This window comes from Neopelma chrysocephalum, unplaced genomic scaffold (genome assembly GCF_003984885.1).
Source record: "Neopelma chrysocephalum unplaced genomic scaffold, ASM398488v2 Primary Assembly neopelma1_82, whole genome shotgun sequence".
Classification (NCBI taxonomy): Eukaryota; Metazoa; Chordata; class Aves; order Passeriformes; family Pipridae; genus Neopelma; species Neopelma chrysocephalum.
Window position 1 is genome coordinate 3,934,485 of NW_020897744.1, and position 24,183 is coordinate 3,958,667.

Here is a 24,183-nt window from a genome sequence, read left to right on the forward strand (position 1 = left end):
CTGAAGCCTTCTCTTTTCCAGGCTGAACAACCCCAACTCTCTCAGTCTTTCCTCACAGGAGAGGTGCTCCATCCCTCTAAACATCTTGGTGGCCTCCCTTGGACTCAATCCAACAGGTCCATGTCTCATGTTCAGGTGGAACTGCTTGTGCTCCATTCTCTGCTTGTGCTCTCATCCTACTGCTCGGCACCACTGAGAAACACCCGGCTTCATCCTCTGACCCCTCCTTCAAATACTCATGTACACACTCAGAGATATGTTTTTCCCTGCGTCACTTCTCCCATGTCCCAGCTGTAGCTGTGCTTCCCACTCCCTGCAAAGCTGCCTTTGCTGAGCTCTGATTTCCTCTGTCCCCCCAAGCACGTTCTCCAGGCTGCAGCGACTGCAGTCTGTCCCCAACAGGACCCATTAGCGAGGCAGCTCTGGCATCTGCCACGCTCCATCCAGGCTCTGGGCTCAGCTGAGCCCCGAGGACGGTGAAAATTCAGTGTGTTTTTCACCGGCACCCTCAGCCCTGCCAAATCCTTTCCCCGTGATGGTGTAAGCGATACGGGACTTCCCAGTGCCTCGGTGGCAGGCTGCCTGCACCATCTGTTCGTGTCACTTTGGTAATTAACCAGCGCTGCCCGCGGGCTTTGTCTGCTGACAGTGATGAACGGCAGTGCCATTCCCCACGGCACGGCCTTGCCGGGCACTGGGAGATGCGGAGATGTGGGCAGGTAGAAGGCGGAGGATGCTGCACTATCTGCATCCATATCCACATCTGGGCTTTGCGGGAGCAGTGCTTGGACGAGCTGAGGGATTGTACCCTCAAATCCACGCATGACTGATGGGGCTGCAGGAAGCCATGAGTGGGGAACAGGAGCCGGAGCTGGCTGCGATCAGGTTCCTCTGCAAGCCAAATTTCTTTTCAAGTCGCTGTGGCCCTACAGAAATGGCATGGCATGTGCTCGGGCTGTGCGTGCGTCAGAGAATTAGCTACTAAAGGTCAGCTGCAATGGAAGAGGGGCATAAACCTTTGTGTAGTTTATGGAGATAAGCTGGAGCCGAGAAGTTGGGCTCTGGGTTTCAGACAGCTTCGTGCTGTGCATGTGGAGAGGGTGACAGAAAGGGGAACAGAGAGGTTGGGAATGGCTCCTTCTGAGATTTATAGTTCATTTATATGACCTGAATTTATTAAGCCCCCATTCTCTTCCCTCTTCAGTGGAGAAAACCGGAGCTGATCCTCAGGTTCAGCCCCATGTTTACAAAAGACTTTTCAACCCTCACTGAGGTTGCTATGGAAATCACACTAGTTTGTGCCTCGTGTTTGTCTTACCAACCTGATTTGTAAAAGAATGGTGTGAATTTAGTGCTGGCTGAGTTCCCAGCTGGCCGCTGGTCCTGGAAGGCATCCTTGCAGTCTCAGCCCTGGCTGGAGCAATACAAACAGCTTCCCCCATGCTGTCTGCCAGCTCCTCAGCTCCTGTGCCTACGGCTCTCCCAGCCTTGGGTCCTCTTCAGCCCACCAGGACAGAAACCTTACAGTGCCAGGCTGGACTCAGCCTCGCCAAGGAAACTCCAGTGCTGTTGCAGAGGCGGGGGCAGGTACATGCCCCTGGTCCCTGCTCAGTCACTGCAGAATGTTTTTTAGAAGCAGAAATGTAGATTGAGTTTCCTCTCTCTTTAGTCCTGAGCAGAGCACAGGAAGGTTTAGCTCACTAACCCCTAAGTTGTCATGGGTGCGAGTGATGAGCTGCCTTCCAGTCCCCACGGGCTGCAAGGGAGCAGCTGGGCAGCTGGATTCACTTGCCCAAAGCCTGGCTTGTGCCAGTGACAGCTCACAGCCCTGGGAAACAAACAGGCAGCTGCCTGTCATCCAACAGAGCCCACGCAAACCATGGGGAAAGAGACCTGGGAGCATCTCACTCTGAACCTACATGTCTAGGGAATTGGTGCAGACTCTTGATGTGTTATGCACGTATTACTTTTAAAATATATCTATCCAAGGAGGGGGGCCAAGCCTGTTACTGGGTCATTCAAAAATAGAAAGTATTTCATCAAAAATACAAAGCCCACGAAATCAGAGTGCTGGGCTGGGATCTGGGCAGAACTGGGCTTACTGGGGTCATGGGATTTGCATTAGAACAGGGAAGTGTTTTCATAGGTCAGTGCAAACCAAACAACAAAACCCAGCTCCCTGATCTGTATCAAAGCTTGACTGTGTTTCTGAGGAATTTTCCTACCAAAGGGATCCTTCTGGAAGCACTGCAAGCCTTTGCTGAGACAGACCCTGCACGTCAGGCAGGAGCAGCTGTGGAGCTCCAACACCCACGTGAAACGTGGGCGGCTGCGCTGCTGAAATCCCTTTGCATTTTTGTCCTGTTCACAGTCTCTGCCAGGGCACAGCTCAGAGCCAGAGCTCATCTCCACAGACCACTTCAACATCCCTGCAGATCAGTCCAACATCCGTGCAGACCAGTCCTGTTCCAGCCCTGGGCAGAGGGCACTGCTGGCATGGAATCCAGCCCAGCCCACACACTGAGGTTGCCTTCCCCTTGTTTCACTACCAGACCTCTGCGTTAGATGCAAAGGGCTGTTGCATCCTGCCCCTGCCTCCCAGGAATCCTATGAAAGGAAAGGAAGAGATGTTTTCCAGCAAAACTGATGCTGTAGTTAGTCAATTTGCTAATAAGCTGAGGTGTGAATGGTTTAGGTTTAGGCAGGAAGAGCAGCTGTCCCACAGGCACATCTCTCAGTGCCAGCCTTGAGGGCAACAGACTCATCCATAAGGAGGGGCTGTCACCTCCCCAGCTGCCCAGCTCCTGATGGATGAGCTCTCCAGGAGCGGTGAACAGGCTCTGGAGCCTTTCGGGGGAGGGAATATTTTTGTGAATGGATCATGACACAACCGAGGCCTGATTCCTGAGCTGAGCAGCTCCCTCCACCCCCCCAAAAGCCATGTGTTAGCTGCGTCTGTCACGCTGCTTAGCTGTGACAGAACAGTCTGGGACAATGCCCCAGTTTTCCCAGGGGATTCTCAGCAGAAAAGAGCACACTAGAAAGACATACAACATCAGAACACGAGGCACGGCCTCCCAGGAGAGACGAAGGCATGGGAGGGGGAATGACAGGCTGTGGGGAATGGCTGCTGGGAGATGCTCTCACAGGCCTTTGGCAAGGGAGGTCCATCTTCACACCCCAGGGCTGCTCATTCCCTATTATCCACACTGTTTTGGGGAGGGAGGCGTTTCAACCTGCACCAGTGACAAACCAGACAAAGAAAAAAAGAAACTGGGAGGAGATAAAACCCTGTCCTGTGCAGCCTGGACCCATCCTCCTCCTCCTCCTCCCTCTGCTCAGCAGTGAGAAAAATACCCCTCTCTCCCTCCTCAGTGCACTCCATCAGGCAGAGACAGACCGAGCCCAGCCCCAACTGCCTCGAGATAGCAAGGAGGTCTACACACATGTGACATGACAGCACCCTCCCTCCCTTTTTTCATATAGCAAATCCAGCAAAACCCCAAGCTCATGCTCACGTGCCATCCTTTTTGCAAGTGATTTTATTTCAAAACCGAAACTCAAGTTTAACATTTGTTTAACAAGTCCCCCTCCCCTTTTTTTTTAAATAAAATTAATTTATTCTACACAACAGTAAACTCTTCCAGACTCTTCCCTATTTACAAATTAACATTTTTGCTTGCAGATCACTGCTTCCCCCTCCTTTTCCTATCCTGTGACACAGAAAGTGAGAAACCAGCCAGTATCTGAAGGTCTGTAAGGCAGTGCTCCCATCCAGCCCCTTGGGACCTCAATGAGGAACCAGAGTGATGATGTCTGTGCCATATCCAAAATCACCAATAATATCCAAAATTCACTCTGTGTGTGAAGGAAGCATGTCCAGGTTAAACCCATCAACCCATCAGCCTTTCCCTGCTGCATGGGCTCCTCCAAGCTGAGTTTTAGCTGAGCTGAGGAAGGAGAAATACCCTCGTCAGAGCAAACTGCTCCTGCTGCTCTCTGAAGGGCTGTGTGTTTGGGGAGAAGGTGGCATTTCCTGCAGGAATGAGATCCACCAGCTCTCATCTCACACACCCATGGGCCAGAAAGACAGCTCTCACGTCACAGAAGGAGCCTTGGAGACACCTTCCCTGCCCTCTGGAAGCGGGAAGCACAAATGACTCGAGCACTGGGGACATGCTTTGCTAGCTCAGGAAAGAAGGCACCTAAAAAATAAAAATTTGGCCCAACCCAATTCCAGGCAAATTCAAGGGGGTGTTTTGAGTTAGGCTGTAGCTTGTCTTGTACCTCTCTTTGCACTAACTTCTAGCTGCTGTGGTGGGGTCTGCTCTACCTGGAAACCTGTCCAGGCACTCCAAAGCCACTTGGCTCAGATCCTGTGAGCACTGTCATCCAGACCTGGCAGCCACACAAGGAGCCAGGAGCCCTGGCGCTGGGTAAGACAAGCTGTGTGAGGCAAACCAAGAGGGACACGCAAGCACTTTGTCTGCAAGCAAAGCTGCCCTTCTGGAGGGTCTCCCACCCCACACAAGGCACACAGACCCTGGCCTGTAAAACCATCCTAAGGGCTTCCATGACCTGTAGGGAAAACATCAACGTAGTGCACATCTGGCCAAAGTAGGTTTCTGCTCTACGCTCTCTTCCAGGGCTCACCTCCATCAGGAACCTCCTCCTCCAGGTGCATGTAGCTGCACTGCTCTGTCAAAAAAACACAAAGCAGCAGTGACAACTGCATGCCTGGTCCCTCCTGGCAGCAGTGCTGCTCCAGCCCTCACTGGCAGGGTTTTACAGCTGCTGGGGAGGGACATCAACCACTGGCAAAGGCAATTGTGCCCGTCAGCCTGGCCTGGCCCTTTGCCAGCTGGCTGCTCACCCACCTGGCACCAGCCCACTCCTTTTGCTCTTCCTGGGCATTTCTATTTGTCTAAGAAAAACCAGTAACTTTCTAAGAAAAAACAGTAACTTTCAACAGCAGTAACTGAACATGTGTAGTGTTTTCATTCCTGGGAGCTCAGCTGAACACCTGCAGGGCAAGGCTGTCCCTCACCTCCAGACACAGCCCCCGGCCTCTGCCTGACCCCCACGGACATCCCGAATGACCAATAACTGATGCAAAGCAGGGGTGTTGTCATATTTTCCGAGGTTTGCCTTGAGCAATGGAAAACATTGCCCAGCTGTGGCAGAGAGCAGTCAGAAGGCTGAGCTGTTGCCCTTGCAGAGAGCTTAGGTTTTGAGAAACCAAGGAAGAGAGGGAGGAAGAAAGGGATTATCCAGGGATTCTCTGTAGGTACAGCAAGGAGAGAAAGGAAACAAAGGAACACAAAAGGCAGGACAACAGGAAAACCCTTCCTTGAATGCAATTCACTAAGCTTTGGAAAAAAAAACACCTTCTCCTGCCAGAGGCTTGGAAACACATGCCTCAAAGGGAACTCAAAAGCCAGCCTGGATAAACCCTCAGTGGTGCCCTCTCAGTGATCCATGTACGTGAGCATGTAGATCTGCCATTTCCATGGTCATCCCAAAACGCCAGAGTCCCTCGGCAGCTGGTTTGCAGGGCAATGGTGCCAGAAGGATGTTGGCCATGCTGGGCTCTCGCCCCAGAATGGATGTGCCAAGGCGCTTTGGCTGGGGGATGGAGCCTGTCACAGCTCTGGGCTGCCATCCCACGATGGTCATACCCGGGAGAAGATGCAGGGAGCTCGGCTCGGCCCTCGGAGAGCTCTTGGTCCGGAGGGAAAAAGAAGAGGCTGCAAGCTCCAAAATGGCACTGACTCTTTCAGCCTCCCAAACCTCCAGCACTGCCCCAACCTTGGGGCTGGCACAAGGTCCAGCTGGGACATCGCCTGCTGCTGACGCAGCTCCCAAAAGCAGCAGGGAGCGAGAAGGACGTCCCGGTTTGGTTGCTGGTGGTGGCAGGAGGAGGTGGCGAGGCTGGTGGAGCGGTGAGGGGCACGGCTGCCCCACTTCCCCCCACCATCCAGCCCCCAGGCGTGGGGGGGGCTCAGTAGAAGGAGTACTGGTTTTCCACGGCCCGGGTCCGGCTCCGGGCGCTGTCAGCCTCATGGTAGTCCTCGGCACTGGCGGTGGGGGGCTCCGGCCGGCGCTCAGTGCTGTCGCTGCGGCTCCGGGGGCCCAGGGCACCCTCCAAGCGGTGGTAGGGTGCAGGGACAGTGACAGGGGGGGCCACGGCCACCCCCTCAGCAGGCGGGGGGGCTGGGGGGCCGGTGGGTGCTGTGCTGCAGAAGTAGTGTGGAGGTGGCAGGTCGACCCGGCAGCCCGGGGGCTGTGGCACAAGGGGCGGCGGGGGGCCAGCATCTGCAAGGGAGACAAGAGCTTGACCCCTCCAGTGCTCCCTCGCTGGCACCATCCCATGCCCATCCTCTCCATCCTTGACCTTGTCCTTCTCCAACACCCCTTGCCCACACTCCCCCAGCACAGCAGGATGCTCTGAGCCCTGCGGACCCCTCTGCTCCTCTCCTGCTCGAGCCAGGGGACTGACACTCATGGCCAGGGACACGGGGGTCACGCCAGCACAGCCCTGTTGCTGCGTGGTGCTCCCTGCCTGCCTTCAATGGGATAACACCCACCTTGGCACATCTCCAGAGCCACGTGCGTCAGCACAGGCACAGCTGTAGGGAGGGAATCCCAGGGATCATTCCCTTTTAGTTGCACACAAGATACCACCCAAACCTCACACCCAACCCTCCACACCCAACCCTGCCCCTGCCCGGCTCCAGCACCTACCAGGCTGTGGGCTCTGGGCCACCACGTAGCTGCGGAGGGTGATGTCGGCTGCTCCGCCCGACTCCAGCGGGATGGGATGTGTGTGGAAGTGGCGCAGCATGTCAAAGATGGTCTGGAACCAGAGGTGCTGCACGTGGCACTGCCCACTCTCATTCAGTGACAGGCGGAGGTGCTGCAAACACAGGGGTCAGCGGGTGAGCTGGGGACCACGAGGGCAAGACCACCCTTGCAGCAGGAGCCACCTCCATCAGCCAAGGGTGGTTTGCTCCTAACTCAGGACTATCATTTTTAACCTGCTGCAGTGGGTTTCCTGCAAAACCCTACTCGCTACAGCCCCAGGAGAAGTTTGGCCCCTCCTAGGGATGAACACCATAAAGAAACACCCAGAGAAGGGAGGCTGGGTGCAGGCAGGGGGGCTGAAGCTCCGATCCTGGTATCACAGACAGCCTTGGGGAAGACTCTAGCCCACCTGAACTGCTTCTTGCAGGACAGGTGACAAGAACAGGCAGTTATATCGCAACCCCTGACAGCATGTGCCCTCTGCTAGAAACTCAGCAGAAAACTTCATGTGAATTGGTTCTTCACAGTGCATTCGTGTACTTCGGGGCACAGAGTGAAAAAGGAGAGGGCAGGGGATGGTGTGCCAGGTTAGGCTGGGCTTCCATGCATATTATTTAATAATATTTAACCTTATGCTGGCATAGCAGGCACTGATCCAGTTAGGAAAGCATAGAAAGGGCTAAGCAGGGTGCAGAGGGCTCTTGGGGGGACAAGGGCAGGCGGTCCTGGGGCTGCCCTGCCAGGGTGCAGCTCCCTGCAGAGCTGCTGTGTTTGGGGTCACTGCATGGCACCCGCTTGCTTGCAGAGCAGGAAGGAACCCAGGGTGGTGGGCAGGGCTGGTGCTGATATTCACAGAAAAGCAGAGGACACTCACCTTGGCTTTCCCCTGGAAGTTGAAGGTCAGCACATACTCCCCCGGCCGCGTTTCGCTCTGCCGGATGACAAACAATCCGTGGCTCCGGGCGCCCCCCAAGAGCACCAGCTGAGCCGCCTTGATCCGAGAGAGAGTCCCGTGGAACCAGGGGAAGTCAGAGAGGTTGATCTCCGCCTCCGCCTCGCTGTCCTCCCCTGCCCGCAGGGACAGCAGGTTTTTAGGGAGCACCCAGACATCACCCCCTCCTGCCCCCTCATCCTCTCCCTCAAGAGCAAGATGCTGGGGCCGCATCCTGCATCCCGGTACCTGTGAGATGTGCAGCGGGGGAGGACTCCAGCGTCTGCAGGAAGTTCTCCAGTGGGACGTGGGTGAGGAGCTCCCCCAGGGAGTCCCTGCTCCGCCCATGGGGTGCGGGGATGGTGGTGGCCGTGGTGGTGTTGTGAGCGCTGGGCAGGGCACATCTGTCTGGTGGTCTGGGCACATCTGGAAGGGAATTTGCAGAGGGATGGGCTCATAGCTCAGCATCACCCACCACCACTGGAAAAGCTGAGGGCTGCCCTTCTCTCAAGGCAACCACGTTGGATACCCTTGGCTCTCAGAGACACCTGAGAGCTACGTTATGGCTTTGAGGGTTTCCCAGACTTTCCCAGATGTAGGTCCTTACCGTCAGCCAGGAACTCGCAGCTGGTGGAGGTTGTCCTGCCTGGCAGACAGGCTCCCTGAGCACAGGACACCAGCTCAATATCGTCCCCGCTGTCCCTGGGGGAGAGCACAGAGCACATGGTCACGTGCTGGGTGCCACACTACAGACACATGCACGTGTGGCACCTCCACTCACTGGCACAGAATGGGGACTCAGCCAAACAAAATTCCAGCTGTGATCCGGGAGCACGTCCCGATGCTCCTCGCTTCCTCCTGAGGAGCTGCCATGAATAGAAGCACCAACACCACAGAGAGGCAGAGCAGCCACCAAACAACATGGCTTTTTGGGGGTGAGAAACCGGCATGAGAGGGATTAAACCCCTGAAAGCCCATGTTATAGAGTCATGGTGGTCAGTCCCAGCTGCAGGATTTTGCTGCAACCTTGTTGGTTTGGATGGAAATCTGTCACCTTGACCCTCAGCCCTTTGCTTTGCAAGGCATCGGTGCACCCACACACAATCCCACCACCAACTTCCACCCTTTCACTTTCACCCTCTGCAAAGGGAATTACCAACCCACAGGAATTACAACCCTAAAAGACATCAAAAAAAACCAAGCCAGGAAGCCTGGAGCAAGCCAGCGAGTGGGAACAGACCAAGGCAGGGGGGGCAGCCCCCACAGAGCATCCCTGCTGCCAACCCTCCCCGTGCACTTCAGCATCCTTCTTGCACAAGCATCCGCCTTGCTCCACAGCCTATTTTTATCCTGGCTGTCAGAAAGAGCCTGGCACTGCCAGAGCTGCCGGCAGCACTGGGCTACTCTTGCTTAACAGCGGCCACGTGGGCACAGGCAGCGAGGAAGCGTCTGTGTCGGTGGTAACGGCTCCCTCGTGAGCTGCTGAATTATTTAGTGGCAAGTACGTGAATCAGCCACTGGGAGTCATTCAGCTGCAGCCAGTTAAAAACAAGAAGGGAGGAAGGAAACCAAAACCAACAGCGCGTTGCAGAAAAGCCGTCGCCGGGCGCTCACGCGGCGGCTCCAGCACGCAGCCCTTGGCAAAAGTACGGGGAGCTGACTGGAAATTCGTTCTTGGCAGCGAGCGCGTGTGTCGGTGTATTAAACAGCTCATTATTATTTGCTCTGGAGTTCATTATTATTTGCTTTACAGTCACGTCCGGAGGCCAGAGCGGGACGGTGCTGGGTGCTAAGCAAACAGAGGAGGCTGGGAGGCTGCCAGAGGGGCTGGCGCGGGGATGCCGGCGGCTCCTGCGGTGGCTCGAGGGGAGCACAGCCGTGGTGCTCGGCTCCGGCTGGAAAACTGGCACTGAAACATGCAGTGGGAAAAAAAGGGCCTTTTCCCAGCCTTGCCTCCCTCAGCAACCCAGCCCTCAGCACTGCTTTTTGAATTATGGGACTTAAAGCTCATCTCGTTCCACCCCCCGCCATGGGCAGGGACACCTTCCACTATCCCAGGTTGCTCCAAACCCCATCCAACCTGGCCTTGAACACTTTAAGGGATGGGGCATCTGCAGCTTCTCTGGGCAACCTGTGCCAATGAATTATATATTTCAAAAAACAGGAAAAGGAGCTGGAGGAGTAAAAATCTGGAGCGCATCAGTGCATCCTCCCCACTAGATGCAGCCTCCACAGCAACCAGCCCTGTAAACCGCCTCTCTCCAGCAGAAGGGGGCAAAGGCAGCCTGGAGGCAGCGGGAGCCTCTCCAAGGCCCTGTTCCAGGTTTGCTTGAGGTTTTCACCTCTGCAAGCATGGGCACCTTGTTTTTCCAAAACTGTGCCAAGAAGGGCAGTGCCAGGGTTTCCCCAGAGGCTGGGCTTGTCTGAGCCAGCTGAAGGGCAGCAGCATTGGGCACAAAACCTCCCTAACACGTAACCTGCTGCATGGGCTGATGAAACAGCAGATGGGAGGTTCTGGCTGAGTTGTGACTCCAATGACAATATTGATGCCACTGTGATAGAAAGGTAAATAAATTGATTTAACCAGCAGAATCTTAAATATATCATGGATGCTAGACTGGAAAAAACCATGGAGAATAGCTCAAATGTAGTATAAAAGCTTCAGAAGGTGGGTGTGAGAAGGTTCCCATGTTGAGGCTGCATTCCCAGGTCACCTGCCTCTGCCAGGCTGAGGTGACATGGAGAAGGGAAGGGTGAACAGGCAGCCAGTGCTCTGCAAGCACAGGCTGCTAACTCGGCTTTCAGACTGCTCTGAGTCGGGGACTTCTGTAACAGCCCGAGTAGCAAAAACTGCATTGGGGTAACAACCTGTGCTCAGGGGTGAGGGCAGCACAGGAGTGCCCAGCTCAGCCCCACACGGCCCCTTCCCCCAGCAATCCTTACCCAGGGTCAATGCAGTCCTGGATATCCGCCACCCAGGAGTGCTTCTGCAGGGAGTCGATGGTCTCCAGGATGTACTCAGCCCCGTTCTCCACCTGCAGGCAATGTGGGATGGTGTGAGCAATGCTGGGGTCCTGCCACCCACCCCCATAACCCAGCTGGACCCCTACAAAACCTGCTGCTATTAAACAGCACTTCGCTGAGCAGGAGAGGATCAGTGTCCTGCCTCATCCCAGCATAGGGGTGCTGAGGGGTGACCCACAGAGATGTCCTGGTGTGCCCAAGGGTGTGCCCCTTGACCAGAGATGGGGCTCAGAGGAAAACTCTCGCCCCGCTGTTATTAGCACATGTATCACAAGTTTTTTTACAAGGCTGTTACAGCCTCTGGGGCAAAACCACACCTGGCTGGCAACATTGGGGGTACCTGGCATTATGCACCAACACAGACAGGATCTCTCATTCTGGGCCACCTCAGTGCCCCCCAAAAACTAGCTCTGCACAGGTAGAGCAGAAGCTACGCTGCTCTCTGCTCCCGAACCCTGCCACACCCCAAAGCCAGGAATTTAAACCTCTCCTCCGTTATCTTTCCTGCCTACTGGTCCATGAGGCTTTGATTTCTGATTGCAGCAGGGTGGGAAAGAAGCCCACTTTCACGGGGAAAAAAACATTAAGTAAAAATCAGGATGCAAAAGAGCATCCAAAATGGCAAACCCAAAGCAGCTGTGCCTTTCTGGGGACAGGGAGAACCCAGAAGCCCCACATCAGTGGCCGCAGATGCCACAGGATGCTGTGTGCCTCTGGCAGGTTTCCCTGCATCCTTCACGGAGCTTTATACATCGCGTTCCTGAGCTGGCAAAGCAATCCGGACTCCAGGAGGGTATCACATTGCCAGCTGAGACAACCTCCAAGCAAATTAAATTAATCACAAACAACTGAATCACTCTCCTGAAAATAAGCAGGGAGGGCAGGGAGCAGAGCCCTGGCTGAGGCTGAGCAGTGACCTTGTCCCTGCTGCAGCTTGGGCTGTGCCTGAGTGATCCTGCCCCAGGCAGAGGTGTAGGGGAACAGCAAAGATGCCCCCTTAATTTGTTTAACCAGAGCAAAGGAGCTTCTCTGGCTTTCTGAGGACAACACACAAAGCTGATGTGAGAGACAGGGCTGCTCACTCATGCAGAACATGACAGCAAGCGAAGCACGTGCAGGGTTTGGGTATTTTGCAAGCACCTGCTTGTGCAATGGAAAAAATTGCGTGTGCCTGGTGTCTGATGGGAGCTGGGGACATGCTGCCTGCTCATTTTTAGGCAATTTGGCAGAAACTATTCTAGTGTGGCCTCCCTAAACAAGGCAGGGGCTTTTCCACCCGTCATAACCTGCATGTTATGTGTGAAGGTTGAGACTGGGGTCCACATCACACAGGAAGGCAGCAGGGAAACCACAGCACTCAGCTCCCTCTCCTACACATCTAACCTTCACCCCAGCACCTGTGGGTGTTTCACTCCCTTTGCAAGTCCAACCAGCAAAAGGGGAATGGGAGAACAGCCAAAAGGTGACCCAGCAAGAAGGGCCCACAAAGGTGACCCCATAAGAAGGGCAGAAAATGACCCACAAATAATAATGGATGTGAGAATAGGGCAATAGCATTCTGTGCCCACAGCTGAGAGGGGAGGGCAAAGGCTGGCTGGAAGCAGTAGAAGAGGGGCTCAATGCTGTGCTTGCTGCCTCTGCTCACTCAAAGGATCGATTCCAGTCAATTCCCCCTGTGGCAGGGAGAGCACACTGGCCAGGACAGGGCAGGAGCAGGAGGTACCTGATAAATCAAGCATTTTTTGACTGGTGGGGTTTGGAGCATTCCCCAGGTAAATTAAAGAAATGGCTGAAGTAGTCACCGATCTGTTAGTGGTGGGGATGGATAAAGCATTTCTGGCTCCAGAAGATGGGAAGAGGACAAGCCCAGAGTTCTCCTCCAGCAGCCAAAGAAACCGACCCTTATGGACCCCCAGAAAGCACCCCCAGAGCTGAATCCTCTCCAACAGAGATTTGTCATGACCAAACCCAGTCAAACTCATCTGCTCACGCTTGTGACAGCCCCTGGGATGGGAGAAGCAGTGGCACATCCTCGGACTGGCCACGCTTCAGACATCGATGCAACACAGTTGAGGTGGGACTTGTAAGGGGATCTAGAAAACAAGACCAGAGGTAGCTGACGAGCAGTATTCCAAGAGCAGTGATCAATGGCTAAGAGGCTATTGATGGCTGATGGTCAAAGCTGAGGGATATGCTCAGCAGCTCCTTCCCATCAAAGGCTCTCCATGCGTGCTGCTCCTCAGTAACGATTAGGACAAAGGCAAGCGAGGATGCCTGATCAATTCATGGGTGACACCACTCTGCAAGTGTGTTGAAGGATGAGGCAAGAACTGAAATGCTCTTGTCAAAGCCGAGAAATGCTTAGTGGAAGAAAATGCCTGCAGCTCAAGGACAAGGGCAAGCTCTGGGCTCACACCGATTGCTGTGGGTGTCTGGGCTGGGGAACCACAACTCTGGAGCAGTTCTGCAAAAACCATTGAGGGGTTACACCAGCCTACAAGCTGCGTGTGAGTCAACATCATCATCATCGGGCTATGAAGAAAACAACTACATCAGCTTGGTCTGGATAAAGAGGAAGAAGAAAGGAGAAGCAATCAAAGGAGAAGCAATCCTTCCTATCTGCTCTGGGACATGGCCTCATGTACACTTTGGGGAATTCTATCTTCAGAGCCTGCAAGGAAAGCAAGGAGGACCTTGGGCTGGTCAGTCTGGAGGGCAGAAGACTCTTGAGGTTGGTCTTTGAGACACAGAAGACACCTGAATGACCCTCCATGGCCATGGTGGACACAGAGCACAGCAGAGGCTGAGGTTGAAGAGCAAGAAGCCCTTGGGGCAGGGAGGATGCCCTGAAGGAGGTGCCAGGAGAAGGTGTGGGAGCTTGACAAGGAGCTGGGTTTGGTGGAAAATGATTTCCCATGGGAATGTGTGCCGGGGCCAGCAGGCTACCAGGATCAAGGGTTTTCACAAAGCCAGGCTTTATTTTTCCTCTCCTCTGCTTTCACAGTTTTCTAAGCTTTCGAGCAGGTTCATTCAGCCGGGAAGCCAGACCTCTCTGCTCTGCTTTGCCACACACTCTTAGGGGAGAAGCTCTTAGGGAGAGAAGTGTTTTTTGAGCAGAGGTAAGACACAGAAATGCTCAAAATGCTGGTGTTCCCCCATGTACATGTGCTGCCTCCCAGCTGGGCACGTCCCACAGCTCTGATGGAGAGCGCGAGTCCACACAAGCGGGAAAGTACAACCCCATTAGCTGGAGAGAAACACCACCTCCAACAACACATCCATCATGGTGGCCAGGACCCTGCAAAATTCAGCCTTGATCTGCCATGACAGGCTGTTGCCTTCCAGCAGAGCAGGAAGCAGCATTAAGCTAATTAAATGCATGATACGGAAAAGTCTATTTTGGAGAGACTTTCTGCTCGTGCCCACAGACTCATGTGGGGTAGTTGATCCCCAGGGTCTCTGTGGCCCTGCACAGCTGTTCCCATAGAATCATTAAGGTTGGAAAAGACCTCCAAGATTGTGGAGTCCAACCTTTAACCAAACACCACCCTGTCAACTAGACCAGAGCCCTGAGTGCCACTGCCCCATGTCCATGAAACAGCCACCACGTGCCACCAATCCAGGGCCATGGCAGCCACAAAACCACAAGCAGCTGCACCAAGGAGTATTTTCCCTTGCAGGTCGTCCCTGGACACTAATTTAACCTGTCTCCTAGTGACACAGAGAAGCCAAGCCCCACAGTGAAAGCCAGGCAAACAGCTCGATCCCAAAATACCCGGGTGTCAGCTGGAGGAGGCAGGGATCCCATGGGGAGCATTAGTGCTGTTGGCATCTCAGCTCCGAAAGCCACGGCAACGATCCCCTCAGGAACTGAGCATCCCTGCAGCAGGGGCTGGATGCAGGTGCAGATGGGGTTCCTGTAGGCATATACACCCTGCTCTCACCTTTAGGACGAAGGTGTTGTCTTTGTCGGGCATCTCCAGTGGCATTGTGGTGCGGACCTCGATGATGGCCGACAACGGGATGCTCACCTTGGGTTTGGAAGCCTGGGAAAAGGGGAAAAAAAAAAACCAAAGAAAATAAATTAAAAGAAATCAATGAATAAAAAAAGTCACTCAATTGAATCAAACTGTCCCTGGGGACGACGCAGTGGAACTCTCAGAGGCAAGATCAGCTCAGCCCGTGTGGTTATTACAGCAGGGGAATAAACAGCATTGATTTCCCTCCCGTTCTGATAACTCCGAGCTCTTTGAATTAAACCAAGAGGAGGCCCAGTGGAAGGCAGGGAGGTGCATTTAAGTGCCAAACCTTCTCCTTGCTCCAGCACAGGTTGAAGTGCCAGCTCTGCCAACACCACTTACTCCTCTCCATTTTAAACCCTCTCCCGATGGAGATCCGCCGGGAGAGAACTGTGCTATCTGATGGGGGACGCTTCCCATGCGGAAAAGCAGCTCCCTTTATCCAGCACAGGAGCAGCATTTCAACCGAGAAGCTCAGACGCAGCAGCCTCAGCCATGCAGGGAATTTTAATTACATTAAAATAAAGAAAAATGAATTTCCCCCAGGGCCCTGGCACCCGCCGGAGCCTTGATGGGGGGGCAGGACCTGGTGCCTCCCACTCCAAGTGTTTGCTGAGCAACAAATTCCCCAGATATTTGTTTTAATTATAACAAATCCCCCCAAAGGAGCCTGCAGAGCTTCTCTCCAGGGCTCTGGGATTCAGAGCATCACGGATGTGGGAAGTGGAGATGCAATTCAGTCCCTGAAACCTGTGCCTGCTGCCTTGGGTGCAGGGAGTAGGATGAAGCCAGGGAGCAGCTCCCGGCTGCAGGTTACCAATAACGGGCTCGGTTCCCAATTTTATTGGGAAATGAAAATAAATACATCCAAGACAGAACAGAAACTGCTTTTTCCCTTCCAGGATGTTTCCGTTTCTGCCAGCCCTGGAGCCCCAGCGCTGCCTCCAGACACGTCTCAACCGTGCAAGGCTCTGCCCATCCCTAGGGAATTTTTCCATCGTGGTGTTTGCACAGGAGAAGGTCAGAAAGGAGGCGGCAGCTGCTTCGAAAGGAAAGGAAACAAGGTGATAATTCACTGCTGAGCCAGAGAAAGGGCTTAGAATCATAGAATGGTTTGTGTTGGAAGGGACCTTAAAGATCATCTCATTCCAACCCCCTCTTCTCCGGGAAGGCTCTTCCTTTTAAAGATTTAAGGACATGACCATAGTTTTTGTAGGGTCTGTGCAAAAACAAAGCTGTGGCTGCTGCAGAAAAAAGCCGTTTTCTTCCAGCTGTGCCAGACTGGTGCCACTTTTACAGCTGAATCGTTTGCCAGATGGAAAGCAAGATGGGATGAGGGGAGAAAGCTGTAAACTAGAGCAGGGTGTGACTATAACAGAGGAGCAGACAATGTTCATAAAAGTTGCTGTAAAATAATTTCAAAATTGATTTTTAGAGACAAATCAAGATACACTAAAAAAATCCCTCTATGAGCTCTCTCTAAAATGTTTTAAGAGCAGAAGTTGTTCCATTTTAACCCAAGTTTATTACCCCTTAGGTGCAGCTGATGCACCAGCGCTGCTCCATGCAGCCCACACCCACCAGATCCTCTGTGCATAAAATCAAGGAATGGTTGGGTTTGGAAGGGACCTTAAATATCGTCTCATTCCAACCCCCTGCCACAGGCAGGGACACTTTCTACAAGTTGCTCCAAGCCCCGTCCAACCTGGCCTTGAGCGCTTCCAGGGATGGGGCAGCCACAGCTTCTCTCGGCAACCTGTGCCAGGGCCTCACCACCCTCACAGCCAAGAATTTCTTCATAATGTAAAATCTAAACCCACTCTCTTTCAGTTTGAAGCCATTCCCTCTTGTCCAGTCACTCCACGTCCTTTCCAAAAGTCCCTCTCCAGCTCTCTTGAAGGCTCCCTTGAAGGCATCGTGCCATGGACATGGGGTCATCTCCTTCCAGTCAGGCCTTGTGCAGTCCCTGAGCTGTGGAAGCTCCCAGTCCAGCCCCCAGTGATGCACGCCATCCATACCAGTGCTGAGCCTCTCTCCAGAGAGAGGCACTTTAAATGCATGTTTTGTATTTTATCAGAAGGACGGATGTTTCAGTGAGAGGCTCAGACCAACACCCACAGAGCCAAGGTTCACTCTGGCCTGCAGGTTGGATAGGTTTCAATCACATTTTCCCATCCATTCGCACCTCAGCCACACAGCACCAGACCTCCCTCTGGACCAGAGCTGGATTTCATCCCAGCTCAGCAGTGGAAACAAGAAAAGCCTCAAGCAAAGCCCAACTGCTGCTTGAACTGCTCATAAAAACAACAGCAGAGAAAAGTCAGGACTTACCTTTGGAGGGACATAAAACTCAAGGAGGAACCTCTCTCCTTCCACCTTCACCGCTTTCCGGAGCAGGAGGCGGCACTTCTGCCACTGTGAGCTCCCCACACAGTTCGTGTCATCGGCCACCATGTAGCGCAGCGTCCCCTCCCTCTGGATGTCCACCAGCTCCACCTTGGAGGAGGGCACCTTGGACAGGCGCAGCTTGTGGGTCCATTTCTCCCGGGGGTCCCCAGGCTCCTTGCCCCCGGCCGGCCACAGCTCCCTATCGGCCCGCCGGCCGCCCGGGGCAGCCTCGGCGCCCGGCTCCGGAGAGGACTTGCGATGCCACATCTCCTTCATGCCATCCACCACGCACAAGCTCATGTTCCTCAAGGAGAAGCCTTTCTTGAACTTGGGCTTGGCGGCGGCGTGGATGGAGACGTCCTCCGAGCTGCGGGACTGGCCGTAGGAGGACACCTTGCGTGCCTGCACCTGCTGTGCCGGGGTCAGGTACCGGCTGGCACCCAGCGGGGCGTCCATGCTGTCCAGGGACTCAGTGGACGTCTCCTCCTTCCTCGGGGTGACCTCCCGCCCGTAGGGGACGTGGCAGTTCTGCAGCCCCACGAAGGGCACGATGTTGTACTTGGTGGGCGAGTCGGACACGAACACCCGGCTGACCTCCAGGCTGAAGATGTCCAGGAAGTTGGCGGTGAAATGGTGGGAGAAGGAGGTCTCTGCCCCAGGGGTGTCGTAGTGGGGGTTCTCCTTCAGGAACTGGCAGAACTTCTGGGCGAAGTCGACGGCGGCCGCCTGGGCGTGCAGCTTACAGAACTCCCTCCAGTCGGGGAGCGGGGAGGAGGGCTCCTGGCACAGGGCATCGCCGTTCATGGCTGCCCCATTCCACCTGCCGGCAGGCTGAGGGGGAAAGGGCACAGCGTGAGCCTGGGCATGGACGTGGGCAACCCACCCTGCCCCCCCCGACACGGGGGTCTCCAGGAGCCAGTCTGCAGCTCCTGTGCAAAGGGAAACGCTGTGGGAAATTGTCTGTGTGTCGCTCTCTCTCTACCTCATACACTAGAAAAAAATCTTGGCCCTGGCAGCAGCCATAAATTGTACTTATTTTACGATTATGACCATGCAAAAGCGTTATTGATTTATCATAAAACCGCTAAGGAGTCCCCGGCTGGAGGAGCCTGGGGGGATTCGCCTTCAGGATTTCTCTCGCCGTGTGTCTGCCTGGGCATGGCACAGCTCTCCATAGGGTGAGGGAGTATCAGGAGTCCTGGCAGTACCCACACCTCTGCACCCAGCAGCTGGTCCTTCTCTTTCTCCATTCTCTATTTCTACCCTGATCCTTTGCCACATGAATTTTGGTGTTTCACCCTCCTCACTGGAGCACTGTAGGGTAATGGATAACCTGGGACAGGTCCTTGACAGAGGCCAAGGAGTAGATGGGGTACAGGGGGAAAAGAAAACAAAAGCCAGACCCAGGAGCACACCAAAGCTTAATGGGAGCCGCAGACCAGACCCACGTGCCCATGGGAGAAGCATCACTTTGCTCAATCTCCACACTGGTCCCTCTCCCAGCAGCCACGGGCCTGCCAGGGCACGTGTGCAGGCTGGCTTGGTGCTTATGCTGCACTTCCCAAACATCTACCAGGCTTTGGGTAGTGTGAACGGCCTCCCCAGGGAGACCCCATCAGCAAATGTATCTTAAAAATCTCCTCCCGGTGGTGAGACTGCTTGTGGTCTACTGGTGACAGCGACCCTTGGCCAGTGAGCAAGTGGAGCACTGCTCAGCCCATGTCCCCAAAAGCAAGGTCCACATGTCCAGATGCCCCTCCTTCCCCCCTGAGGGCAGCAGTTTGGCAAACCCACCTCAGCCGGCTCAAATACAGAGCCCAGGGGTGCCTGCAGCTGCCGTGCTCCAGGCAGGAACTGTGCCTGGGCGATCCAGTTCTGGAAGGACACGACAGTCCCCCCGGGTTTTGCTGTTCTCCATTCACAGAGTAGCTCTTTCCCTGGATTTTGCTGTTCTCCATTCACAGAGCAGCTCTTTTGCTGGCGAGGGATTACTCCTGCTAATAAATCACGCGCAGGATCCCGCCAGCAGCTTACACGGCCAATAATTAATTACTGCTCGGATGAACTGCACAAGCCACGGGATCGGGGCAGGCACTGGGGACTGGGATAACCCGCTCCTTGTCCTCCAGACCCCAACCACGTCAGTCACCAGACACAGGCAGGACCAAGCCCCGAAGGCTGCGATGCAGAGCAGCAGCTGTGGCCAGGAACCGGTTGCCATTTCCCCAGTACATCCCTACGGAGATGAGGCACCACCTGACCTACCAGCACAAAACATCTGAGCTCTCCAGGAGCACCTCCATCCCAGGAAGTGGCTCTCCACCCCCTCAAACAAGGAGAAACCCACACAGGCAACAAAAATCTCAATAGAAACACAATGCATGTAGCATCTTCCCACCTTTAAGACAGGGATGCTGCTTGGTGCCCTGGCTGTGCCAGGGAGGCAGTGAGGACCTGCACTAGCCCCTCACATCCCACAACACCATCACCAGTCTCCAGTAGAGCCCCAGCCCCTGCAGAAATCCCTGGCAAGGCTCTCCCCAGCATCACAGGGCTTTCCTGGAGACCTGAGCAGGGAGCCATGCCAGCTGGGAAAAAAACCATCCCTGCAGTTTAGGAGCAGTGTCTGAATTTCCCCAAGAGACAACAGGAAAGTAACAGAAAATGCAAAGCTGTTTGTTACCCGCCCAGCAAATGAAATTCCTAATTATCCATCCATCACCAAGCAGAGGATTTAAAGACTCGGCTTGTGGCAGCAGTTACTGCCCTGTGAATTGAAAATTCACAGCCCCAGCTCTCCCACAGCCCCGGGGAGCTGCCCTGGCACCAGCCACGGGCCAGGAGTATTTGGGCTCAGGGAGAAAAGGGAGATGAAAAGGAGTCTCCTGCTGCCAATCCAAGCAGTCACGGCAAGAGCAAGGAAGGGGGAAAGGGTGCAGAGGGAAAAGAGGAGAAAGGGGCTTGGGAGGAGGAGAGAAAGCCCCACAGTGATGGGTTTAATTGCATCTGCCCTGGGTGTCGAGCCCCAGGGGTTTGCTCGTTTACCCCCCACAGATGGAGCAAGAACACTTCTCCCCACCCCTCTCTCCAGGAGGTGCTCAGAGCGGGGCCTGCCTGCCCGAAATCAAGGGATGGCAAGCCAAGATACAACAGACTCTGAGATGTTAGGGGGGGGGGGGGGGAAGAAGAAAAAAAAAGGCACTTCAGAAAAGATAAAGCCCCAAACAAAAAGGCTCGAGATCCAGGCACTGCAGCCGGGCTCAGGCTCTGAGACGCGCACGCAGAGGCATCACAGCATCTTCCTTTCATCTGCATGGGGATGACAGACTTTAAAAGGCCAATTTATAAAAACGAAGGCTAGAGGAGAGACATCTGGCAGGTCTGAGGAGGCGGGGATTACTAACCCTGTGCCATGTATCCAGGCCCCCTGCCGGGAGCTGGTCCATGAGCCCCCCAGGCAGGGACCAACAGCAGGAGCCGGGAGTGGGTGGGGTGGCTGAAAGCAGCCCCCCGGGGCCACAGAGCCATCCCCGCCCCTGGTTCATTGTTTACCTGGTTTCTGCGGGAAGCAGGCTCCCAATTATCTGTGTAGATTTACCTTTAATCTGAGTGCCTTCGCTCCCCTCCATACCAACAGCTCTGCCCCACTTCTTGAAATAACTTATCATGCCACAGACAGCATCCCCGGGCAGAGCGGTGGAAGCGGAGACGAAAATAAGCTCAAGATGAAAATAAGCAGGAAAACTGCAATTGCTTTTTGGAGGGGAAGGGCCATCCACTGCCAGCCCGGCTTACCAAGGGCTGCAGGGGGCTCTGGGCACTTTGCTAAGGAGCCAGATCCCTTGGGAGGTGCCATCAGCCCACTCCAGAACTGGCTCAGGGGCCACAGCCTCGAGTCCCTGGCCTGGGTGACACAAAACACACGGATATATAAAATGAGGTGGTTTGTTGTCATAGGGAAGCCACGGAGTGGCAACCACGGCATCAGGCTGGTGATGGGCTCCTAACCCACCTGCATGAGTCCCCAAACTCCTCCCAGAGCAGTGCTGTGTCTGCTGTCGCTGTCACTTGGGAAAGTGAGTAAAGGTTTAAAAAAAGAAGGAAAAAAGAAGGAATTTCTGGGAATTCGCCAAATGGAAGCCCAGGTTGGGATGGCAGGTGACAGCCAGCCCCTGGCAGTGATGTTAGGACAGTCTCTCCCAACAAGGTGTGCTGAGGCATCCCCTGCTCTGGGGGGTGCACACAGAATGATCTGAAAGTCGAAGTAAAGCTACTGACCTCAAGAAGAAATGAAATTTAAACTGTCAGCAGAAGCGCAGGAGACCGTAAAAAAACAACTCCCCGGTGAAGCAGGAGTCAGGGAGCAACAACAAAGCCACTGGGATTTGCTGAACCAGAGGCGTGGGGAGGAACCAACATCTAATGAGGTGTTAACAACCCTAATGCGCAACACCGGTCATGGGATGGGCAGCACAGCCAGCCCGGCACTGGCTCTGATGGCTTTATTTAAGGAAACATCCCTAATAAAGAGATGTTTCCCTTCCGGCCAGCGCAGCCAGGCTGGGACAAAGTGATCCTCAGTGGGCAAAAACACTGTCTGGTGGAGGTTGTGGGTGGCAAGTCTGATTCCCTCTATCTCTGCCTGCATCCCTCCACCTTCACCTGTGTGGGAGAGCTCCCGGGGCAAAGCCAGGGAAGGACAGGAGTGGAAGGAAAAGCCTGCATGGGAGAGTGTGCAGCAAATCCCTGGCTCCTGGGGAAGGTGGTCCCCAGCCCAGTCCTGGCTGCCTTGGTCCAGAAACCTGCTTGGCTTCCAGCAAGATCGGCTTCCAGCAAGATCGATGCCACTCAAAGCCCCAGCTGGTGATCCTGATCCCTCGGGAATGACATGAGGAAACCCAGGCACCTGCTGCCCCAAGAAAAGCGCCTGACCTAAGCGTGCCATGCCAGAGGAGATCCCCGAGTCACGAGCAGGTCGCAGAGCAAGGCGATACGTCCCGGGCCCCCCCCCCGGCGCGAAGTGATCCTGGCAGGCAGGCAGCTCTCGACACACAGGCAGCCCCTCTGGCAGAGGCAGCCCCTCTGGCAGCTCAGGAGGGAGCCTGGAGCCTGCCTGCACGGCTCCAAGGCACTGCCTGCCCCAGGCACCCAGGAAAACAGCTAAAACCGGGATAGGGACTGACTGCTCTTAGGACAGTGGGGCAGAGTGAGCATCACAGAGAGCCGGTGGCAGGAGGGAAGCAAGGGCATCACCCCTGCTCTTACTGTGCAAGCACAACGGGATGAGGGATGCATTGGCCACAGAGACGATGTCCACCTATTCCACAGCAGACTGGAACCATGCAAAGACCAATCATGTTGGTGGTGTTTCTTTGCCACCTTGAGGGCTATCCCCAGCCCCTCAAGACCCATCAGAGCTTGAAAGGCATGCAGAGGCTGAGCTGAGGAAGAGAAAGCCACAGAGCAGCAGAAGCAGAAGTTACCTGCCCTCGTGCGTTTCATGTCCCCCCAGACCCCTGACCATCCCCACCACAGCACCGGCGTGGGAGAAGCTGATTTCTCTCCATACTCCTCATTGCTCCAAGGACTATTTATACTATTTTGATCTTAAATCAGACTGGCTGCCTGAATTGGATAGAAATGGAAACAATCTTTGTTCCTCTCATTTACTGTCCATCCCACTGAAATATTAATCAAACAGCATTTCAGCCTCAAATTTTACGGTCAAACCACCTTCCTTGAACCAATCCCTCGGTAAGTGCATGCTTTGACTCCCTGCACTCCAGATGCACTTCAGGGTCCGCCTGACACTTGCAGCCTAGAAAATATTTTTCTGGAGTGAAAAGGTTTCAGGCCTTTTTCTGCTTCCCAATGAGAGATCTCTCTGGTTGCAGCATCACCCAGACCAGCCCTCAAAACAGATGCACCAAAGCACCCAGGAGTGCTGGATGGCCAGGGCAGGGTTTTGGGGTGCAGGTGCTGAAGGGACACATCTTCCAAAGAGAAAACAGGCAAGAAATGACCCTTCTTCCTGCTCTTGCACACGTGGTCTCCCCACAGCGCTGTGTGATATCTCCCAGTTCTGCATCCTGATGTCAGCCCCAACACTCCTGCCAATAAGCAAATGGGCCCATGACAGTTCCTCCAGTAAAACCTGAGATTTTCTCCATTTCTCACTATTCTGACCATATCACAGGGTTGTTCCTATCCCTCTCTTCCAAAATCACCCCCCCCAGCATACGTTATACCTCCCGTGCTGACAGCTGCTGGAAAATAAAGACGAGTTAATAGATAAGATCCACTGGATCTTAGATAATCTCTTCCCTGAGTAATTCCATCCAGCTTGCAGGGAACCACGCTTGCCAGCCCATGCACCACCCAAGCCACTCAGCCCACTGGGTACATTGGTGTGGGACCTGAGGGACACGTCAGCCACGGGGAGGGGGTCCCCAGGGTGCAGTGACATGATGCTGTGCAAAACTTTGGTACAGCTGGGCATCATGGATGAAGCTTGGGCCTTGGAGGCAGCTGTGTCTGGGAATAAAGCGAAGACCTCCCCTCAATGGCCCAAAAGAAAAGATATTAAAAAAAAATAAAAACAGAGCTTAAGGTAAAGGAGTCAGAGGCTGTTGTCCATTCCCTCTCACTTGGATGCCACCTCACATGCCTATCTCTGGCAGGAGAGACTTCCCACAGAAAACTAACCAGTCCAAAGTCTATTTTTAACTACCACAATAGCAGAGCCTCCCCCGAGGAGTGGCCAAAGCCCTGTCCCCAACCAAGCAATCTCACATTTCCCTCACTAAGCCTCGATTTCCTTCCGCCTCTCAGCCCATAACAAAACCCTCCTCCTCCTCCTCCTCCTCTCGGCTTCCCATCCTTGGAAAATTATTTGCACATCCACCCACCTCCAGGCTGTGGGTGCACAGTGTCCTGCACACCTGTTACATATTAACCACTGACCTGGTACCGGGGGGCAGACCCTCCCTGGGCTCAGAAATGCCAAACAGCAGGAGA

General features: G+C 54.4%; 1 protein-coding gene and 1 long non-coding RNA gene across 4 annotated transcripts in view; both read right to left on the reverse strand.

The window, feature by feature from the left end:
- LOC113971152 overlaps nt 1-24,183 on the reverse strand; it is a 25,973-nt gene continuing 1,790 nt past the window's right edge. The window contains exons 2-3 of the long non-coding RNA XR_003535455.1: nt 23,190-23,193; nt 1-124 (exon numbers count right to left, since the gene is read on the reverse strand). This is a non-coding gene — a long non-coding RNA (uncharacterized LOC113971152). The remainder of the gene's footprint in view (nt 125-23,189; nt 23,194-24,183) is intronic.
- Nucleotides 3,566-24,183, reverse strand: part of SH2B2 (SH2B adaptor protein 2) — a 24,916-nt gene continuing 4,298 nt past the window's right edge. For all 3 annotated transcript variants that reach the window (XM_027690756.1, XM_027690754.1, XM_027690755.1), the window contains exons 3-10: nt 17,110-17,997; nt 14,704-14,805; nt 10,679-10,770; nt 8,343-8,437; nt 7,985-8,161; nt 7,679-7,872; nt 6,745-6,916; nt 3,566-6,315 (exon numbers count right to left, since the gene is read on the reverse strand). In XM_027690756.1, coding sequence (XP_027546557.1) covers nt 6,002-6,315; nt 6,745-6,916; nt 7,679-7,872; nt 7,985-8,161; nt 8,343-8,437; nt 10,679-10,770; nt 14,704-14,805; nt 17,110-17,970 — 2,007 coding nt within the window. In that variant the 5' untranslated portion in view covers nt 17,971-17,997 and the 3' untranslated portion in view covers nt 3,566-6,001. The remainder of the gene's footprint in view (nt 6,316-6,744; nt 6,917-7,678; nt 7,873-7,984; nt 8,162-8,342; nt 8,438-10,678; nt 10,771-14,703; nt 14,806-17,109; nt 17,998-24,183) is intronic.